Consider the following 23,747-nt stretch of genomic DNA (forward strand, 5'->3'; position numbering starts at 1 on the left):
AATACGTAGATTCAATGCAATCCCAATCAACATCTAGCAATCTTCTTTGCAGAAATAGAAAAGTCTATCATCAAATTTCTATGGAAGAGCCCCAAATAGCTAAAGTCATCTTGGAAATGAAGAATGACATTGAAGAACTCACAATTCCCCATTTTAAAGCTTACTACAAATCCACAGTAACAAAACTGCGTGGTACTGGCACAAGGATAGACATATAGAGCAATGGAATATAATTGAAAACTCTGAAATCAACCTTCACATTTATGGCCAATGTACCTTTGAAAAAGTGGCAAAGATTGTCAATTGGGAAAGGATATTCTCTTCAACAAATGGTGCTGGGAAAATTGAATCTCCATTTACAAAATGAAAACAAAAACAAAAACATTACGATCCCTGCCTCACACAATATAGAAAAATCACTTAAAATGGATCAGAGAACTAACTATGAAAGCCAGAACTATCAAACTCCTAGAAGACAGCACAGGGAAATATTTTCTAGGCCTGTGTTAGGCAATGGTTTCTCAAACTGTATACCCAAAGAACAAGCAACAAAAGAAAAAATGGATAAATGTGATCTCATCAACATAAAGAAAAAATTGTTCCTCAAAAGGCTTTATTATGAAAGTAGAAAGACAACCCATACAAGGAGAAGAAAATTTTTGGAAAACATGAATCCAATAAAGGATTAATATCCAGTATATATTTAAAGGAATTCTTTAATTTAATAATAAAAAGATAACAGCCCCATTTAAAAATGAACAAAAGATTTGAGCATCCGTCTCTCCAAAGAAGATACACAAATGACCACAAAGCACATGAAAAGATGCTTAATAAAATTAGCCATCAGGCACCTGCAAATCAAAACCAAAATGAGATACCATTTCACACCCATTAGAATGGTTGCTGTTAAAAAAACTGAAAATAACTAGTTTGGAGAGGACGTGTAGAAATAGGAACCTTTTTCATTCATTGCTGGTGGCAATGAAAAATGATTTACTCATTGTGGAAGACCATTTGATGGTTACTTAGAAATTAAGTATAGAACCACCATATGACTCGGCAATCCCATCACTAGTATATACCCAAAATAATTGAAAATGGGTTTGAACAAATATTTGTACACTGATGTTCATAGCAGCATTATTGACAATTGCTAAAACAGGGAAGCAACCCAAATGTCCATCACCAGGGAATGGTAAATGTGGTATATGTGTATAATGGGTTATTATTCAGATGTGAAAAGTAATGACATCCTGATACATGAGGCGCTATGGATGAAACTTCAAGACATCACTTTGGGTGAAATAAGTCATATACAAAAGGAAAAAATGTGTATGATCTCATTGATTTGAAACAATTAGAATGCATAAGTTCTTAGTCAGAATCTAGAATATAGGTTACCAGGGGACAGAGTGGGAATAAGAAATAGGAAGTTTAAGCTTAAAATATATAGTGTTTCTATTTGGAATGATGTGAATATTTTGGTAATGGATAGTGGTGATGGTAGCACAACATTGTTAATCACAATGAACACCACTGAAATAAATATCTGGATATGATTTAAAGGGGAAATGTTAGATTGTATATATGGTAAAGAAATGAAAAATATATATCCATGGAACTACATTAAGCAATGGACATTAGTTAATATTACAATTATAAAAATGTGCTGTCATCAATTATAACAAATTTTCAATGCCAGTGTAGGGTGTTGGTGGTGGAGTGATATATGAGGATCCTGCATTTATGCATGCTTTTTCTGCAAACACACAACTTCTCTGATAAAGGAGGAAAAAAAAATCAAATAGTGAAAAATAAAAAAAAAATAATTGAGATCTTTGGAATATTAATTATTTCCTTTCAGGAAAATGTTCTGCTGAAGCCCTCTTTTATACATAAATAGAATTTTATATTTTATTCATGTTGTTTTTGTGTATTTATCATAAGGATTAATATCTTTGATTTGAGGTACACTTTTATAAGAGAATCCTTAGGGTCTTATTTCTCAGTTCTGGTCTTCATGTGTCTCACTCAATTATTTTTGTTTTCAGCTTTATCTTCTTCCTTTTTCTGAGCAGACTTCTTCTTGCATTGACTGCATGCTGCTTTCTTTTCCCCTCTGTCTTTGAACAATGAAATTACTAAAAACTGTGAATTTATCATGAGTAGATTTTAGAACGCATAGATTAAACCCTCACATTATGATTCCATTTTTAGTCATTTTGAAAGTCTGTAATTTTAACCAAATGTTATTTTAAAAATTGCATTTCCTTCTGAAATTGTTAAAGGTTATATTTTGAAGATGTTAGCGGTTTTATTTTTCCCTTGTTTTAAACATTTATATTAATTTCTGCTTTTATGTTTTAGGTTTCCTTGAAACCCAGTATATAATTTTGCTTTTCAAAAATTCTGGAAAACCTAAAAGGAAATTGCATTCCCTGTCTGAGATGTTGAAGTTGCAATAATTTCTATTTAAAATTTTTGTTATCATCATTTTAAAGAGGTGAGGCTGCTATAAGAAAAGCCTGCAGTGGACTGTTGTACTACCATAAGCAAGAAATAATGGCGGTCAGCCTCAGAGTATGGGAAGTTAGAATGAAATAAAGTAAATGAGTTTGAGAGAAATTTTGAAATTAGAATGAACATAAACTGACACCTGAATGTAGATACTGTAGCAAGACAAGCGAACGGAAATCTTCCATGTTTCTGCATTGAGCCGTGGAGAAGAAGGTATAATCACTTACTGAGACAGGAATTCATTGATGGGGAGAAATTTGAAAGGGAAAGAGATGAGTTAAGTCTTAAACTGTTGCATTTGAAGTGACTATAAGACATCTAAATAGAAATGTCTAGCAGGCAACTGGGTAGAGGTGATGGTACTCAGGAGATAAGTGCCAGTTGAATGACTGAAAAAACGACATCATGTAGATGGTAATGAAACATCTGAGAGTGGACATAACTGACCATGAAGAGCATGTTGTCAGAGGGCTAAGAGACTTAGAACCAAGCATGAAGCAAAACCAATATTAAGTTGGTTTAATAATAAATATAAATATTATATTTATATATTTATAAATGAGTGTTCAATGAGTGTTCCTCCATCTTTTATTGCTACTTGACCCACTGAAGTTTTAAAGTTATACATTAAAATTTCCTTATAACGTCTGTGTCATTAAATCCAAGAACTCTCTTTAGCCTACATCTTTTTGATGCCTTGGCAGAATTCAACTACTTGAAACAGTCTTCCATCCACTGATGTTCAAGTGACCTCTCTACCATGTGCTCTCTGAATCCATAGTGGACTATTCTCCTTCTATCTCTTAAAGCTTGGTTTTGCTTCATGCTTGGTTCTAAGTCTCTTAGCCCTCTGACAACATGCTCTTCATGGTCAGTTATGTCCACTCTCAGATGTTTCATTACCATCTACATGATGTCGTTTTTTCAGTCATTCAACTGGCACTTATCTCCTGAGTACCATCACCTCTACCCAGTTGCCTGCTAGACATTTCTATTTAGATGTCTTATAGTCACTTCAAATGCAACAGTTTAAGACTTAACTCATCTCTTTCCCTTTCAAATTTCTCCCCATCAATGAATTCCTGTCTCAGTAAGTGATTATACCTTCTTCTCCACGGCTCAATGCAGAAACATGGAAGATTTCCGTTCGCTTGTCTTGCTACAGTATCTACATTCAGGTGTCAGTTTATGTTCATTCTAATTTCAAAATTTCTCTCAAACTCATTTACTTTATTTCATTCTAACTTCCCATACTCTGAGGCTGACCGCCATTATTTCTTGCTTATGGTAGTACAACAGTCCACTGCAGGCTTTTCTTATAGCAGCCTCACCTCTTTAAAACCCATGCCTTATGTTGCAGGGTCACATTATCTGATTGACAATGTTATAAAATGCAAATTTCTAGTAGGAGTTTTCTGGAGACAGTTCTGTTGTTTTATCTCTTGAGAATTTACAGGAATTATGGGTAGAGAAGGGATAAGGGATTAAGTTTTGTTTATGAGGTACTCAGTATAAACCTTCCTTCTAGTGAAGTTGAGTAACTTTTTCCATAATTGTGATACATATAAGATTTGGCATTGTAAAGGAGACCACTTCTTTGACCTGGCATTTTCTCTGTTTGAGAAAATGCAAACTGATTCATTATGGAGTTACTATAACAGAAGAAAAGGAGAGTGAACATATTGAAGGCATCTCAGGGATCCTAAATACACTTGGGGTGTGTGTATGTACCCGCACACAAGTGTGTGTGTGTGTGTGAGTGTGTTATTGCCTGTATTTATAGTGCTTCAGACTTCACAGTCCTTCAAACTTGGCTTAAGTACAGACAAGTTATATAGGTCTTGTCAAACTACCACCAATAAAATTTTTATAGTTTGTTTTTAGTGCTGCCACATATTTTGTTTGTGTTGAGTATTTTCTTGAGATTTTGTACTACTTCAAAGGTTTGCTGTGCTTCAGTGTACATTGAAATATGTTAGGATACCAGATAAAATGAAGGTGCTTGTACAGCTGAAATGTGATACTAGCTACAAATGTAGCATTAAATCATGGTGTACACACATGCATGTTCAAATGAGAAGCTCTGCAGACAATCCAATGTCTGACTTTATATGAAAAGAGTATATATCCCTATACCATAAGACTGTGTTCAGAAAACCTCTCATGATATAAAAGGTTTTAAAGAAATACCTCAATACAGTTCAGTGAAAATAAAATTCATGGCCAATAAAACTCCCCACGAAAAATTACTTTGATTTATATTACATATTTTCTCTTTTGTACTGCCTCCCTTCATCTCTATACACATGTGCTCCAGTGATTTCAGGAATGGAAAGGGAAAGCTACTTTCTGATATATAGTATTGGGAGATTCAAGGAAAGGGTGAGTAGTTCAAACAATGAACTTAATTTCTGAAGTTTATGTATAACAGATATCATGTTTATCATTCAGAAGAAACATTTTGTGTGAACAACATAAACAAATTGAACCAAAATACTTAAGCATGGAAAACTGCGATAAAGCAAGTTGGGATAAGCTTTAAAAATAAAAAGTTTTAATTCACCTTCTCTGAGAGAATGTATATGCTTTCCCTAAGGTATTAAAATCTGTAAATATACATCATCCAAGCTCATGGTGACAAAATGTTTTGCATCAATAAGGACAACCACTTATGTCTTTGTTCATCATATATTTCAAATATTATAGATTCTATATTTTAGTGCTATAGAACCATGATAAATACATTTTAATATCTTCATATACTATTGAATTGGTTTTCTCAACAGAAAATCTATTCTGTTAGAAGATATTTAGATTTCTGATCTTGTACCATATCTTGAAGCATTTTGTGACTATCATAACAAAGAAAAAAAGGTTAATGTTATTTCTAACTGATAGCACTGCAAGAATGTTTTTTTAAATGTTAAAATATATATTAAAATAATAAATTATAACCTGATATATTCAAAATCATTGTCACTATACAAACAAACACACAGTGAGATTTCATTACAGAGTAACCCAGCCTGTTAACTTAATATGTAATTTAATATTCTGTAATATAATGTATGTATCTTTTTTCAAAAAAGCATTTATCATGAGACAAGATTTACTCTTAATACAGCCTACAAAGCAAGCATAATCTCATGCCTCCCTACTTCTCCAGTCTTGTCTTATGCTTTGTTTCTTTTGCCATGGCTGGAGCACATGCTTCTTGGGAAGTATATCTACACTTGCATACTTAGACAAAATAGAAGCACAATTAAAATCTTTACTGACCATAAAGAAACATTGATTAGTGGGAAAAGCAATAGGGAGCCAGCTACTCTGTTTAGATCTCATATGCATCATTGAACCTCAAACTGATTAATCTCCTGGATGTTTTTATAGTTCTCTTCCCTTCTTTGTTTCTCTTTGTATTTCTTTTTCTCTATTTCTTGCTTGCTATAAGAATCATTCCATCCTAAGTATCTAAAAAGATGCATTAAAAAATCACATCAGGACTCCACTATTGACTCATACCTGATTAGTGTTATTTCTTCTGCTCATTTTTTCCCACACAATGTTGATGCACAGTTGGATTACCATACAATATGTTATTTATCATTTAAGATGCATTTGCCCAACCAACTGCCAGTACTGAGGGCAGATGCTGTGTGCCATTAAGTTCATCGTTATGGATTCTTGGTATCATTTAATGAGAGGTCCTGTAGAGCTCTTAGTACCACCAAGCTGATGTTAGAAAAATGTGCTTTATTTTCTTGTTTGGGCAATACAACATCACCACAGGAAAGAATAAAGTAAAATCTTTTTGGAGCACATTTTTTTCTATTGTGTCAAGACACTTTATTTTAAATGAATGGAATATAGGGGAGTGTGTTGTAATGATAAAAGCACAGAATTTGCTTTTAGACCTGAGTCAATTTCTTATACAACTGAGTTCAAGAATTATATCAGCCATTGATGCTTACTTATAATTTGTAGAAAATCATTTAATGTCTTAATTTCCTGTTTTATTTTTTAACTTTTGAAATTTCACTTAAAGGACTACTGAAATAAATGAGCAATCAGGAGATTCTAGCACTTATGACTGACTATAGAGTTTTGTTTGGTTTTTTTCTTTGGGGTGTGCATTGGGGTGGTCTTGAGTTTGAAGCCTGGCTCCCCCAACCCTACTAAATAGCCATGTAACATGTGGCAATTTACCTAACTGCTCTTATCTTCAGCTTCCTCAATTGTAAAAAAAGTATTAAATAAAACTGCATATGAATTAATAATGAAAAATGACTGGTACAAACATGCATTATGGCCTTTAATATGATTGTAACTACTCTTACCATTTATTTAAAGACCCATGTACACGATAGACATCCAAAATATCAAAGAAAGTTATTGTTCTGTGTTTCAGTGAATGTTGTAGTGTTTCAGACACAAAACCCAATCTGTAGTCTCTTTTGGCTTATTAAGCTAGAACATCCCTTAGATATGTTCACTGTGGACAGGAATAAAATGGAGCTTGGCTTCTCCCCACAAAGCTGATGTGTTTGGAACTCAGACAGTGATCTTGGAATGCTAACCAGGTAGTGCCTGCTGGGACACATTAAAGAAAGAACTTGTTAGTTATGTTGTGTGAACTATTTCTGGAATATAGCACAATCCTTAGCATATAATAAATGCTCAAAAGTATAGTTTTTTTTCCTAAGACCAATGGAAAAACCATCTGCAGGTTGTTTGCAGAGGGTAACATGATTACACTTAGAGAAAGGGAGGAAGTATGAAGGGGAAAAACAATGTAAGGAAACTTGTGATTGCCTAGGCTAGTAATGATGATAGTGGTCATAGGGGAAATGGAGAAATGTGCATACCTTTGAAAAATTTTAAGAGCTAAAATCAAGAGTACATGGTGATGAATTTCATCTGCATTTCAAGGATGAGTTAAGCATCTGTCCTGCATAACTGAATGTATTAGTGTAATTCATTGGTGTGAGAAATAGTGGGAGAGAACCAGGTTTAGAAGGAAAAGGGAGACCTCCTTGGCTTTTAGCAGAACCATCTGGGACTGTGCTATCCACTATGGTATACACAGGCCACATGTGGTTATTTAAACTAAATTATTAAACTTAAATCTAATTAAAATTCAAATGCTCCATCAAACTAGCCACATTTCAATTACTTAGTAATTCCATGTGGCACGAATATCATATTGGTTAATACAGATACAACGTATTTCCATCAACACAGAACCTTCTATTGGGCAATACTGATCTAGGATAACCAGTAATGGTATCTATAATTTTATAGAGTAGAGTTGTCATAACAAAGCCCCCCCTTTCTTCTGTCCCATTGGAATTTTTTGGGGGGAAGGGGCTTTTATAAAGGATTTATTAAGTTACAAGTCTACAGTCCTAAGGCCATAAAAATGTCATAATTAAAGCATACATTAAGAAAGATACCTTGACTGAGGAAAGGCCGATGACGTTCCCAGTTTCTCTGTCAGCTGGAAAGGCACATGGCAACATCTGCTAGCTTTCTGCCCAGGCTGCTCAACTCAAATGGCTTCCCCAGTGGTGTTTTCTTTCTGCCTTTCCAAAGGTCTCTGTGTGGGCTCTGGCCCATTGGTATTTAATGTGGAGAATAAGAAAGCTGCCATCAAGCACTCTACTATGCCTTTGTAGGCAAAAGGTGGAATTATTTTTTTCCAGGTGTGTAGAATGGAGATACCTCTTTTGTGCTATGATTTCTAGTGGGAAAGAGATTGCATTGTGCTTCTAATAGAGTAGTTCAGAGCATGGGTTGCAAAGTCCAACCAGTTGGGTTTAATCTCAGCTCAGTCATACACTAGTTGGGTGATCTTCGCTAAATTATTTGACTTCTCTGAGCCTCAATTTCTTCATTTGTAAAATAAGTATAATAATGGTTTCCTTAAAGGGCTGTTATGAGCATTCAATGAGTTAATATTTGTGGAGTCTTAGAACAGTACCTGCATATAATAGACACTGCATTAGGTAAACTCCCTGCCCTCCCCATGACATGGGACATAACTCCCAGCGGTGTAAGTCTCTCTGGCAATGTGAGACATGACTTCTTGGGATGAGCTGGGGCCGTCATCATGGTAGTGAAGTGAGAAAGCCTTCTTAACCAAAAGGGGAAAATGAAATGAAACAAAGTAAAAGTTTCACTGGCTGAGAGATTTCAAATAGAATCGTGAGGTCATTCTGGAAGTTATTCTTATGCATTATTTAGATATCCCTTTTTAGTTTTTAGTGAGTTCGAATAACTAGAAGGAAATACCTGAAATTGTTGCACTGTATTCCAGTAGCTTTGATTGTTGAAGACCATCATGTAACAATACAGCTTTTACAGTGTGACTGTGTGATTGTGAAAATCTTGGGGCTGACCTTCCTTATAACCAGTGTATGGACAGGCAAATAAAAAAATAAGGACAAAAGCTAAATAAATAATGGAGCATGGGGGTAAGGGGTATTGGATGTTTTGGGTGTTCTTTTTAATTTTAATTTTAATTTTATTCTTATATGTATTTTTCTGAGTAATGAAAATGTTCAAGAATTGGTTCTGGTGATGAATGCACAACTATATAATGATACTTTGACCCATTGATTATATGCTTTTGATGATTATATGGTATGTGACTAAATCTCAATAAAATTACATTAAAAAATAAATGCTGCATGAACATGTTATGTGACTAGAAAATACCATTTTTTCTTTTAGTCTTTGATATTCTAGTACTTTCTATAGACAAGAAAGGCTGTCTGGTAAGTGCACACTTGAGAAAAGTATTTGAACCAGCTCTCTGTTGAGCTCATTTGGTAGTTCCATTCAGATGAATTCCTTATGAAGAAGATTTCAGTCTTGTCCAATTCAGATGAAACTATACTCATTGGGAATTAAAATTAAAAAATAGAATAGGATTTTTAATCACAAAACATGGGTATAAGTTCTGACTGCCACTTACTAATAATGTGTTCTTGAACAAGTCACTTCACCTCTCAATCATATTCCTTATATCTCTCTAGAGTGGTATTGTCCTATAGAGCTTGCTATGTTGGTGGAAATTGGACTGCAGTGTTCAATGAGATAGGTACCAGCCACATGTGGCTACTGAGCACTGGAAATATAGCTAATGTGACTGAGGAACTGAATGTTTCATTGTATTTGATGCAGCTCTGGAACAATTATCTCTGAGAACTGTTGTAAGAATCAGATGAAGAGATAAGTTCTATAAAACTTTTAAGTAAGTCTGATTATCAAAGGGAAGAGATAAGAATTGGCACCTGGAAAGTCTTATCGTATCCACCAGTGAACCCCAGTGCCAAGTGTTATGTAGAACATCTGATCAACCCCCCTGAATTCCATCTACTGAAGGAACTTAATTAGTGCCACCTGTACTCCAGGTTCAGGGGTGGGAATTTGAAGGAGTAATACCCAAAAATGTTTGAAATTTCTGAAAGTGTGAGCAGTAATAATAGACAGGTAATTAGACTGCTAACATTCTTACTTGATCAGCCTTTCAGTTAATTTTTATGTCTACCTGAAATGCAGAAGCAGTAGTTAATGTAAGTGCACTTGGAAGAAACCTTCACACAATATGCCACTACTTTAAACATAAATGGAGGTCTGAGCCTTAAGAGATTAAAAAAATAAATATTGGCCATGTTTGATAACTTAAAAATATATAACTTTCAAGGATACATGAAACATTACTTAGAAGTAAATGCACACCAATTTACCTCTATTCAGAATAGCAAATAGACTCTCAGACTGTTGCTAGAAGTGTTTATTATTCCTCATTTTTTGAAAATTGTTACCTAAAATTAGATTATAGAATCTTGCTGTTGATCAAATACAGATTCTGTGATTGTCTAAATCCTCTGAATACTGTGCTCCAATTCTTAGTCTTTGCATGTAATTTGGAACTTTATTCAGTTTATAGTAGAATAACCACTTACTTTAGCATCAAGGGAAAATAAAACCATATTCTGATAATTGAATGAATGACCACTCAGAACATCAGTCATTTTTCAGTGAAATTGTGGCTTGTGGATTGCAACATTAACCACATTGTCATTTACAAAACACATTTTTTTTAAAAGCCTGTTATTCATAAATTTTTTTTCCCGTATGGGTTAAAGCACATTTTGAATTGTGTGAGTTAAACATTTTGTGCAACTTGACATCTAACAGTTGAACTTTGCTCAGTTTTATGGTATCACCCAACCACTTTATGAAATTGAAGCCATGCATCAGTCATTTATGCAGTCTATTCTTCATTGGCTATTGAGCATTTAATTTTTTTTCCTACTGGGTAAATGTTTAAGGCTTTCTTTTGGGTTTGATTTAAAGTCTATTTTAGCTTAATGAATGAAAGTAGCTTGGCTATTAAAGTTTGTACCTGTGTACATCCATGTGCAATTTTAGTGTTTGGTAACCACCAAAAGGATCTATTTAAATTGCACAACTATACGTATTCTACAAAATTGTGCTATGGAGCTCATTAAGGGAAAATAATTTCTATTTATTTAAATAATCTCGAGTGACATTTTAATGTCTTTCTTACTAGGCTATATCCTTTGCCATATAAACTTTACCTGGTTATTTAATCATATTACATTCTCGCAAATAAGCGAGTTATTCTTCTCAGATGCTCCTTATTACAATGATTGTTTTTCAGAATTTCAGGAACTTTAAAATTTTTAAACCCAGATTTTCAAAGATTATACTTGTGTGTTTGCACTTATTTCTAATACAATATGTGCTGTCACCTTGAGCTTTGCCTGCAGAGATAGAGAGATCTCTTTTTGAGGTCCCTTAGACATTTGAGCACCTCTGTAGCCATTTGTCCTTTGAAGTAGCAGGAGATTATTTGTGAGATGGGGTAGGAAGTATAAAAGGCCAGGGAAAAGCTGAGTATGTGCCAGGTACTTTCCCCCTACTTCTTTTTTTTATTATTTTATTCACATACCATACAATCCCTCCAAAGTTTATAATCAGTGTCTGTCAGTATAATCACAGAGTTGGGCATTCATCACCACAATCAGTCAGTTTTAGAACATTTTCATTGCTCCAAAGAGAAAAACCCCATACCTATTACTAACACTTAGCATTGAATATTAGTATTTTGATTACCACATCAATATTAATATCAAATAATATTAAAATATTTTATGTATAGTTCATTGTTTGGAAATAATATTAAAATATTTTAAGTAGAGTTCATTGTTTGCATTGCCCCTTTCTTTCTTATGCACCAAATAGAGAAAAAAATTTGTGGTGGAAGCGTGCATAGTAACAATTGTCCTATGATGATAAATTCTTCAGATCTTTCTCTATCCATAAGGTAAAATCTCCCAATCCATGGTTACAGACCTAGATCATAAAAGGTCAGAGGATTCAACACTGTCTCATTTATTCATAGTATCAATCCATTTGAACCAGGGCAGAGCTCAGTAGTCTATTTTGAGATAAGCCTATTATAACTCTATTCCAAATTTCAGGAAAATCCAGGAATAATGGTATGCAAGCAAATCTTTCAATTTGTCAGCAAGTTTATATGGAACACTTCTCAAGGGCTAGTGATAGTGATGAGACTAAAAAAAAAAAAAGAATAAGGGAAGTCTCTAGCACTCACAGGATCAGAGTCCCCTCCTGAACACATCATTAATAGGCTTTAAAACTATGTTTTAAATGGCAGATTTAAATAGAACTAAATAGCTCATGTTTTTACAATTTTCTTTTATGGTGGTAAACCTTTGTTTGTTTGTGCAGCAGAAACATGTTTTCCAAACAAAATTGTGTACACAATTCTGATATAAATGAAAGAGATGCGTTTGGAGCTGCTCTGGAGGGGGGTGGCAGAAGCGAAGAGAAGAGGCTTGGTGCTTGACACCTACACGACGTCTTTTGCCCAACTCTTTTCCCCATTCATCTAGCCATGACAATCCCAGGGGTAAAAGAAACAAAATTTAGATGCAATTTATCTGTTTAATACTCTTGCCAATATTTTATGCCTTGTTCCTAAAAACTTTAAAGTAGGTTTGGCTACTTTACTGCTTCGATGATTTGTTTCGGGTTCACCACCTCTCTCTCTTTATTCTCCATAGAATGTCTTTATCCCATTTTCTCTTCATTCAGAAGTTTGTTTCCAACATGCTACATGCATAGGACCATGTTCTGTGTTATGGAAGATCATAATCACCTACTTTGCAATCTGTCTAAAAAGAAAAAGCGCATCATTTTGAAATATTTAAACAAGAAAAGCCAAAACTAGCCATGTGGAAAAAAAGTGCTTGAGGAAGTTATTTCCTGAGATCAGAATAAAGAGCGCATGAGTTACAGAGTGCCATATTGTGTTTTGGAGTGCCAAGATCCATAGAGAGATTAATGTCTCTCAATTAGGCCTTAGCAATCATCTGTCTCCTTTGTAGATTTATTCTGTGTTATTTGCCTTTTATTTTCATTGGTAGCAAAGGGAAATGGAATGGATGGCAGTAAGTGAGAGAAGTACTTAATGTGTAAGAATACTAAGCTTATTAATATTTGAATATTCAATCTTTTCTTCCCCACTTCTTGTGTCTACTTGTTGAATTCGTGGAGAATTAACAGGAGTTGGAGGCAGGCAGGCTAAAAGATTTATTTTTGAGATAGAGCTCTGGAGAGAGGAAAGGAGTGAATTCATAGGGGATATATGTGGATAGAGAGGGTGCAGTTTTACCAGGAAGAATGTTTTTGTTGTTATTATTGTAAGGAAGGGATTGAGAGAGTTTTGAAACCAGAAATTGTTGTCAGTGGGAGTAAAATGAAAATGTTTACAGACAGGTAGCAAGGTTTTTTAAGAACTTTTTTTTTTAATGAATTAAAAATGAACTTACACAACTAAGACTACTTCCCCATTCACTCCAAGGCTTAGTAGTAAAGATCTGCAACTATTTAACTATAACATTGGTGCCAGGTTGTTGTTTATTTAAATATGTCAACACCCAGAATCCAGACCATAAAGACCCTGGGGTCTCTGGATCTCCTAGTGCTGTACACCATGAACTCTGAGCGCATTTTAGAGACTTTCGGCCACCATGCACAGCACACCTGGTGGCTTCTGTCATTCTAATGAAATGATTCAGAACTAAGCATTTCTACATCACTTCTCTTTTAATCTTCCTCTTGCTGACCTGGAATTGTGTATAAACTGATCTCAGGCCTTGTTTTCTAGAGAACCAGGATTAAAAATGCCAGCAAGGATTCAAACTGAATGCTTTTTTCATAATCTCTTTTTTTTTTTTTTTTTTGGCATGGGCAGTCTCCAGGAATCAAACCCAGGTCGCCGGCATGGTAGGCGAGAATTCTGGCACCAAGCCACCTTGTACCACTTTAAACTAGGTACTTTTTAAAGTAACTGTGAGACAAATTAAAATAGGTTTAAAATAGGTTTAAAAAAGAGCCAATGAAGCCCATGGCTTCCTGACTGAGAAATTTTAATAATTTTATTGCACCTATTTATCTTCTCTTTTAACCATTAGAATTTATTAATATAATTAATTTCTTTAGAAAAAAAGAAACAACCAAAGATAACTTCTAGCTTCTCTCTTATTCAGCCATAAAGGTTTTTACAACTTCTCCATGACTCTGCTCTGGCTTATTACGTCTTTGGTAGTTCCCCTATTTTTTTTTACATTTTAACTTTTCTCAATCCAAAGAAACCATATGTTGGTTATTTTTCCTTTTCGGAACGTGCAGTTTTTCAGGGCCATCCATGAGAAGAAGCCAAACAATGAAATCCAGGTTTTCATTTGCATATTCTTCCATATAAATTGTGACATTTTGGCAAACTGGAATAAATTTTAAACAACAGTTCATGGGCTCTGCCTAAATCTCAAGTCTCTTGTTGCAGAACACCAAACATTTCTGACCACATCCTGTCAAGCTTATTTAGGTGGGGAGAAGTGTGTCACCCCGTTATTCCACATTGTAGTCAGGGGCTTCACTGCCACCCTTCCTCTCTTCACTCATCCTCTCCATTTTACTCTTTCTGACAAAGATTCAGAAATTGCAAACCCATGGTGTGTTTATTAGTATTAAACAGGAATATTTCAGGAATAGGTTCACTACAATTGCTTATAGAAAGCAGAGACTGAAACCTTGCATTTCCTAAGTTTATGTATCACATTCTCTCTCTATCCTGGATTTAACCTAATTGCCAAGTTCTTTTAGGATTGGGAATCTCTGTTTTTGTTGAATCTGTTTGGTGGTGGCTGTTCCTGCTGTTGTTGTTTCTCAGATTGAATACCCATCCATCTGAATGCAGACAGAGACCCCAGCTCCCCGAATTTACCTCTCTCGTGCCCTTTGATCATAAACTCCCTTTACTGTTATTGTCTACTGGCTAATCATTTATTCTCTCATCCAATGTTGTGTGATGAAAACTAATTTGTGGAAAAGATAAGAGTGAGATTAATATTCACGAAAATTGTGAAGAGCTCAGATGAAAGATGCAGCTGTACTACATTGCATTCCCGTTGAAGCAAAACAAAGACAGTGACAAACATTGAAAAGCAGGTCACATTCTTGCACACCATCCATTATTCTTGCATTTAGCAGAATGTTAAAGATTCTACATCTTCTGAATTTATTAGCTTGGTATTTAACATGTTTCATGGCCGAAACAGGAAAGATGTTTCATTATTGCTGGTTAAATTAGCCTCATGAAAGTGTTGTTGGTAAAAGGTTACAAAATGAATAAGAGAGCTAACCAAGCAGCGTATTAGAACATTCATCACTTTGATTTAAAAAGGCATTCTGATTATTTAAATTCACTTGGTTAAAGGATAGAGATTTAGATAAGAGATAATAATTAAAACTTAAATGTTATGATTAGTTTTTATCTTTGTAAAGAAGGGGTAAGACAGATTCATGAAGTATGCATCTGTTGAAATTGTCCTTATAGGGGATATTGATGCTGACAAAATCATGTTTAACAATACTATTTATTAATTAATTATACTTATTAATTTCTTAATTCTGTGGCTATATTAAGTATAAATTGGATTACCTGAGTGTCTCAGGTTACCTTTGACATAGTGAAATCACACTTTTTCCACTTCAGTTGGTTTTGGATGGTCAAAGGCTAAAATGTAGCCTTCTTTCTATTATGGTGGTGTTTTTTCTTTGTAACTGAATGATTGCTCTCTATATTAAGGATAGTCTTTGTCATATTTGTGAAAACTTTATCCATGAATTTACTTGTAATTTTATTTGTTCTTTGGATGTACAGAATTAAAAAAAAAATGCTTGTTCTAAACTCCTGATATTTTTCCTTTGTGTTAAAAGGACTCCTGCCCTCCCCCACCCCAATCAACTCACAGGACCTTCCTGAGAAGTACAATGAACTACCGTCTCATTAGTTTGGCAATAATGATTAAAGCTTCTGTGTTCATGGGTTTTGCTATCAAAGTAAGTTTCTCTTCTTTTCCCTTCTTAACAGAAACCAGGAGCTTAAAGACCTGGGGGAGCTTTCTCCACATTGGGACAATCTGAGGAAAAATGTCCTAACTCACTGTGGTCGGATGGTGAACATGTACCAAGACGCGCTCACAGAACTTAGCAAGGAGACAGGTGTGAAAGCAACGTTTTTACTTATTCAGACTGGATTGCCTTTCATATAATTATGTCATAGGGAAAGAATAATAGAAGTTGTTATGGAAATGGGAGAGCCAAAGATGAAAGTAACAACAGTCACCATCCTTCTATTTCTAACCCTACCATCTTGGCATCTAAAACAAGAAAGGAAAAGCTGCGCTACTCCGCCTCGTGGTATTATTATGAGCACAATTGAGATGATTTTACAATGTTGAATTTCTGAAAAGAAAAGCAACTCATAAATACAGGATCTGTTTATCTTTCTGAAGTTCTTATAACGTTTTCTATGTCAAGTGTACCTTTCAACACACACACACACACCAACATGTTGATTATTTATTAATTTATTAATAACAATGCATTTTTTTTTCCACTCAGGGTCCTCTTTCAAATCAAGCAGTAGCAAAGGAGAGAAAACATTAGAATTTGTTCCAGTAAATCTACATTTGCAAAGAATGCATGTATACAGTCCTCACTTGAAAGGTAATTTATATGTATGTATGTATATATATATATTTTTTTTTTTAGAAGAGAAATGGCTACAGTATATACTTCCTTTTAAAACCTGACTACTGCCAGTATTGAAAAAATTTAGGTGTTATAAAAAGATGAAGATTAAACAACTGAAGCTGGTAACAACCCTGCACACTATAAAGGGGACTGTTAAATTTTTGTTGCTCTGTGTCTGTGCAAACTGTGTGAATATGGCACCTGAATTGGGGTACAGGTGAAAATTCAAAATGAATATCCACTCCTTAAGTACTCACACTGACGGTCAATAGTTAACAATTGTGCTCTGTTTGAATTAGAAAAATAGAAAAAACAAAAAAAAAAGAAAAGACTTGTTCATTTTCTTCCTATTAAAAACTAAAGCTTAGAGGTGAGCTAATATGTTGTTTCTCTGGCTTAGTGATGAGTAGCAACAGAGTCAGCACCTTCCCCATGACAAGTGACAGCAATGAGTTTTTCAAGTAGGAGCTGCGGAGTATTTTGATGCATTTAGTTATGAGAAACAGTCTTCAAAGCAAAATGTGTAGATCTTCATAAACAAACCAGAACAGGGTCCAGAGTTAAGGGTATGGCATTTATTTTTACCATTCTGTATAATTCCTTGTCATTTACCTATAAAATAAATCATTAAATAGTATCCTCATCTTCCTTTTTCTTCAACTTCTCACTATAACAGTAGCTTATGCATATCCAAGGTGACTATAAGCCCAGGTTTGCCAGCAAAAGTCCCATATCATGCCTATTGGCCCAGCATGATTGTCAGTAGTACCCCCCTCCCTTTTTCTTCCAGAAGTCCCCACAGCTCCCTGTTTGAATGACCAATACTGTAGTCACTCCACTAATACCCATTTTTCTAAGGGGTCGAAATTATGTTAGATCATCAAATACTTCATAAGTGTAGACACCTCCCCCACCACAAACATATATATACAGATACGTCTAAAGATGAATTCTGACAATTTTGTAGCCATTGTCATAAAATAGTGGTTATGGGACTGGAAAAGTTAAATGGACCTCTCTGTTCTGAAGTTTCATAATGAGAAAAATTAATAAATATTTATAATTGTTTGTGCTTACTCTTCATATAGGTACAATCAGCTGATGTGCAAGTGAAAGTATGGTTATAATCATGCTGATGTATGATCTTATTATCTCTGGGAATTGTTTTCAATATCTCACATTTAGCTTAAGTGCTTTCACCACAAATTATATCAAATGAAAGAGGAGGAAAAAAAATATGAATGGATTGTCCAAGGCACCTTCCTTCAATACTAAGTGCTTGTCAGTAGTTTGATCATAATGATATGTAATGGTTTGAAAATCATAAAAAAGTATCAATAAGTTATAAAGAAGCTAAAATAACTAGGAGCTATCTGATGCCCAAAATAAAATTTTTCTAATTGCCGACATGAAAAGATTTTTATGATATTGTAAAAAGTGTATATATTTTGGAGTGAAACAGACCTGGGTTTGAGTTGCAGCCTTACCACATTTTGTATGTCTGTTATTTAATCTGTCTAGGCTATGCTGTTCTCATTCCAAAGTGAGTTAAAGTATATAGAACACTTAGAATTATATAATAATAGTTTTGTTATACACATGACATTTGCTATCACTGAAAGAAATGGATTTTTCTGCCTTATCAGGGTTGTTGAAAAATGAAGAAAGGTAATTAGTAAGGAGCCTATTAAGAGATTATGAAGTCTTGAATTAAAGGAATACCCTGGTTTAGAGAGAAGAGAATTTAGGGAGCCATTCTGGAGATAACATCACATGCTAATATTTAATACTGATGGAATGAGGACATGGGAGAAAGGGACGATTTAGGCTTTGGCCATGATTGCATGACAGAATCATCAGACTGGAAAGTTTCTTTCAGGCCAAATTGACCTGAATTCATATTTAATTAAGAATTCAAATATTTGGCTATGATCCTTAAAATAATTCCATGAGACCAACAAAGAGAAATTAGTATCTAGGTGGCCTTTTTCTTCATACATGTTTCTTGAAGACCAAAGAAATATCTTCACTCTGCTGTTTTCCAAGGTGCTATCTAAAATAAATTGTAGAGCAAATTAGGAGGAAGACAATACATGTGGTTTCTGTTTAACCAATTTGAAAAAAAGGAAACTGGCAACAAAAAGAAACAAAGCAACCAAAATTGTTCTTTCTATTCATTTTGGCTTGGGTTATATAAAGGAATCTTTTGTTTGTGATGACAAATATCAAGAAATACAGAGAAAAGTAAGAATTTTATAGTGCAGAACTAGAGAGCAAGTCATTAACCAAAGGATTTTGACGTAGCAGTTAGCAGAAAGACTGGTTCCTTTTTTTAGAGACTTGAAGAGACAATGTGGGAAAGAACTACCTATCCTAAGAGCAAGAATTATTGCAAAAGGTATGAAATTTTATGCCATAAGATTCCCCCCCAAGGCTATTCATATGCGTATGAATAACATGTTAAAATATCAACTTTATCTATTTTAATAAATCTTTACATTTTAATAATGACTAAAATTTATTTGAAATTGGAGCTCAAACGAAGTAGGTGCTTTATAGATAAGATCACAGCTATATTGTATAATAGAAATTGAAAACTAAACTGAGATTTGGAGACCCTACTCCTTACTTCTCTGACTTTGACAAAGTTATTTAATCTCTCTGAACTCCTGTTTTCTTATTTGAAAAGTAAAACGATTAAAAAGTTGAAATAGATGTTAGTCAATCCATTTTTTGCAGATTTTGAATTGCAGTTACATTTATTTAAGACCTGTGGCTACTGACTTGAATGTTTAACTGAATTATAGAAAACATTTTACAAGGTAATTATGCAAGTAAGTTTGGCCAAGCCTTGGTATTTTACTGTTGAGTTATTTTTTCTCACGTTTACCATTAATAAATTATGTCTATTCACATTTGATTAATATACCTGCTATAGTTGGAGAGGCAGCTTTGCAAACAATAGCAGACAGATTCAACAAATATAACGCTACTGTCTATCTCTGGAAACATATAATTGAGTAGAAGTAATGTCATCATGTCTCTCACTGACAAATAAGTAACTTCCAGTTAACTTCGAGTGCCCCCAGACCCATTAAGATAATTTTTTATTCTTGTTCATTAGTTACATATACCAAATAGAATACCAACCAACAGTAGAGATCTGAAACAGCAGAGATCCCCCAAATGAAAAATAGAAGTTCTCACTCCAATATACCTGAATACTTTTTTTATTTTTCATAGAGCATCAGTTGTGCACATTGTAATATATATTCTTGTGATATTATAGTACTTTATAGTACTCTATGCTGTAATCATTTTATATGTTATAGATATATAATTGCACATTATTGTATACATTAATGACTATATTTTGCTAGAAATGTAACAAACTGAAATTAAAGCAATTATTTCTTTTTTTGTCAGACCAGTTGTACTTTGTAACAGTTTTAATTTATAGGGCTCGTTGCCATTATTAACATATGACTGACTTTAAATATGAGTGCTTTTAAAATAACAGACATTTTTCCCTGAGTGTGCTCTGTGAGTCTTCCCATTAGATGTAACTGATTGAATCATCACAGAGCTTGGCACATAGTAGGTGTTCAAAAACAGAGATTAGTGTGGACACTTGACCAAAGCTGTCAAGTAATTCTCCTGGATTCAGTTTGGCAATCAGATACAATCTCCACTTACGAATTTAATTATAGCTTGTGTTCCTGGGAATCAAAAACTGGCCATTTTTCCCTTAGACTGGGAAAATCAGAGAGATACGATAATTGAAGGAAACCACAAAAAAGATGAGAACCAAAGAGACTCTCTGATGTCTTTTCAGTTTCTGATTTGCACTCATAGGGGACAGGCCTGCATGAGTGAGGCACAGCGGCCAGCCGCATCCCTACCCCCCACCAGTTTTTTCCAGATGTCTCAAATAGGTTTCTTTAAATTGCCATAAAAAGGACTTAATTTTTGAGTTTCTGTAATTGCCAAGAAAAAAAAAAAAGCACTACTATCTATATTGCAAAGTTGTAGTTGGAATCAGGTACAACACTGGCCAGAATTTACTGTATAACTGTGGGTGAACCCAGCTGACATCTTTGGCCTTTCTTTTGTTTTCTATCTATCCTGAAGGAAGGAGCAAACAAGTAGAGCTCCCAGATTTCTGTATCTCTAGAGCTGGGGTGTTTCCCCTCATTAACAAATCTTAATTGCCTTTAGATATGTTTAAGCTTAATTGCCAGATTGCTTGGAGTATTTTGAAATAGATTTCCCTTAAAATTCCTTAAGGCCTCATAATTCATGTCAGAATAATATTGCATGTCATTTTGAAGTCGGAGATTATGTTTTAAATAGTTTCTTGAAATGAGATCAGCATGGCTACATTTTTTTTTTCATTAGCACTATTTTTATAGTTGTAGGAGTTTTAAAGAGATCTTCTGGGAAACAAACAACAAATCAGAGTTATTATGTCATTTCTATTATTAAATGACTTTTAAATAGCCACAAGGGCAGTCCAATTATTAAATCTCAAACCAATCTGATATTTTTAGGTTGATGAGACTCAACAGCTTAAATTCCTCTTTCCTATCATGTCATATACTATGCCGTTTTCAAGTAGCCAAAACCAATTTTTGACATACTATAAAATGTCAAAGTAAGAAAACCCAGAATTTTATTTTTTTTGCCTGTTTTCTTAAAATATACCCATCTGGATATTTATAATTGTCTTTTAGTGCCAAGAATCTGAGGTTTTTATTATAGACCACTAAAGGCTAGTCAAATGATGAAGATATATAATTTAAATAGTAGAATTTAAATGAGAGAAATGAGTAGAAAATGCTGATCAGATTTTTATCTTAGATTTTTAATTTCTTCTTATTAACTCTTTTTTGTATATTTGCTCTGTCCTAGATGGAAAAATAAATTGAAGTTACTTTGAAATTTAGGAATACATGTGCACCAGCTAGGAATGAACTTTGTACTTTAAAAAGTATATCATCCTTTATAAGTTAAATTGTGAACAGGAAATGAGAACTCTGGTATACATTGGTCTGTTGCTTATTTTTGCAGTAATTGTAAGTGAAATTCAAGGTTAAGGGGACAAAAAAGAGATCAACATAGCTGTTCCAACATTGGGATATTGATAATTGATAATTACTAAATGACAATTGCAAAATATTAAGAGTCCCCAAGAAAATATATTTGTGATTTTCATTAAAGTAGTCATATTTTAAACTTAATTGATCAGTTATAAGTGTAACAGAAACTCTCTCTAAGTAGGGATTACACAACTGCATATATGTTCTTATTTCAGATCATATGACAGAGTAAACATACCTATGACTGAAGAGCAAAGCTCTTTCCTTTGGCTTAAATCCATGTCGATTCCGAGAATAGCATTCAGCAGCTATTTTCCAGTGGTTTTCTTCAGAGTGGAAAACTGAATCCTATAAATTCTCTATTTTATTTAAGAATATTTTACCAAGGTTAATTTCCAAACTTTGGTAATTATTCTATGGTCATGTTAGATACTAACATTAAGGAAGCTGGAGATTCTAATATTTCAATTCTTCTGGAAGTCTAAAATTATCTGAAAAATAAAATAAATGCAATATTCAATCAACAATAGAGATGTCCCGTTCTCATCTAGTTCTGAGAAGTGCAAAGCCAAGGACCACCTCCTGGGACACCAATCCCTCCTTTGAAGTCCTTCCCAGAATCAAGGCCAGCCCAAGCCACTCCCAGCCAGCCCCTCACTCGGCCTGTATGTCACAAGGAGTCCCCGGAGGCTAAGCATGTGCTCGGTCTCCAGTGAGTTCATGAGCATGCTACTCTCCCTCCCAGCTCTCTCTCCACCTCCCCGGCCTCCCTGGTGCACACAGGACTGCGGACACCAGCAGGCTGCTCACTCACAGTTGCCATAAGCCTAATCTGACAGCATCCAGGGCTTCTCTCTCTGTTTTTATGAGAACCAAAGCCATGCTGTCCTTGGGGGTTGACCATGACGTTAACTGGCTCTGAGTCCCGACCTGGTTCTGTTACTTGACTGGAAACCTCCGAAGCCTCTTCCATTCCCCATGTTTCCCAGAGGGTGTCTTGTGTACACAGTGGCTCCCGCAGCTTCCAGCAACTCATTCCTCCTTGACTACTGGCCCTAAAAAAATAATAATAAAATTTAAAGCAAGTTTTCGATCTTTCTTCCCATTTTATACAGCATAGTAAGATGTAATTAAATCCTGCAGAAACAGTGTGAACAATTTAGTCATAAGCTCTTTGTTCTTTATAGAACGATAGGATCCAGGAGAATATATGTATTTTAAAGTCAGACCATAATATACTTCATCTGTATGATGTATTGAAATTTTTAGTCTTCAATTTAAAATTGTACATTACCAGTTGATCTTAAGATTAAATGAATTAAACCTTAGAATATTTATCCACTTAGATATTTTTTGACATTTATTGAATGCCTACAATATGCATATTACTATGATTTGTGTTTTGGGGAAAAAAGAGGCATTAAATACATAATATAAGTCTAAAGGAGAAACTACAATAATTAGCAAAATTATTTTATGTGATATAGAAAGTCATTAATGCTATAACAAAGCCAGAGATCTAGGGCTACAATAGCCGAGAAAGAGAAAGTGTTTTTGTTGGATAGATTGCAGAAGGGACTCTAAGTAGGAAATGCCTCATAAGCTGAGTCTAAATGCAAAATTGTCAAAGTGTTGAGAAGAGGAAAGTGAAAGGGGAAAGGGCAATTTAGGTAATGGGAGGAGCCTATGGAGACTCTGAGTATTAGAACAGAATTAAAGAACAGACATTTAATTAGTTATGATATTTTTTTCTTTTCTGATACTTGGGTAGACTGCGTAGAATATCTATCAAATTAAATTGAGCAAGGAATATGAATTGTAACCATGACTGAGATGAGAAACATTCCCTATCCCTCAGATGTTTAAAATTTCTTCATCCTATTGCCACATATTGTGTTTGTCTACATTATAAATTAATAGTAGAAAAACAGTGGGCATATTAAGAAGTATATGAAGACTTAGGAAAAAGTA

The 23,747-nt window shown here is 34.4% G+C and overlaps 1 protein-coding gene across 14 annotated transcripts in view; it reads left to right on the plus strand.

Annotated features, from left to right (window-relative positions):
* The window catches only part of INPP4B (inositol polyphosphate-4-phosphatase type II B), a 934,219-nt gene that overhangs the window by 732,108 nt on the left and 178,364 nt on the right, over nt 1–23,747 (plus strand). For all 14 annotated transcript variants that reach the window (XM_077139955.1, XM_077139941.1, XM_077139945.1 and 11 more), the window contains 2 exons: nt 16,013–16,143; nt 16,546–16,650. In XM_077139955.1, the coding sequence (XP_076996070.1) occupies nt 16,013–16,143; nt 16,546–16,650 (236 nt within the window). The remainder of the gene's footprint in view (nt 1–16,012; nt 16,144–16,545; nt 16,651–23,747) is intronic.

Source organism: Tamandua tetradactyla, chromosome 22 (genome assembly GCF_023851605.1).
Source record: "Tamandua tetradactyla isolate mTamTet1 chromosome 22, mTamTet1.pri, whole genome shotgun sequence".
NCBI lineage: Eukaryota > Metazoa > Chordata > Mammalia > Pilosa > Myrmecophagidae > Tamandua > Tamandua tetradactyla.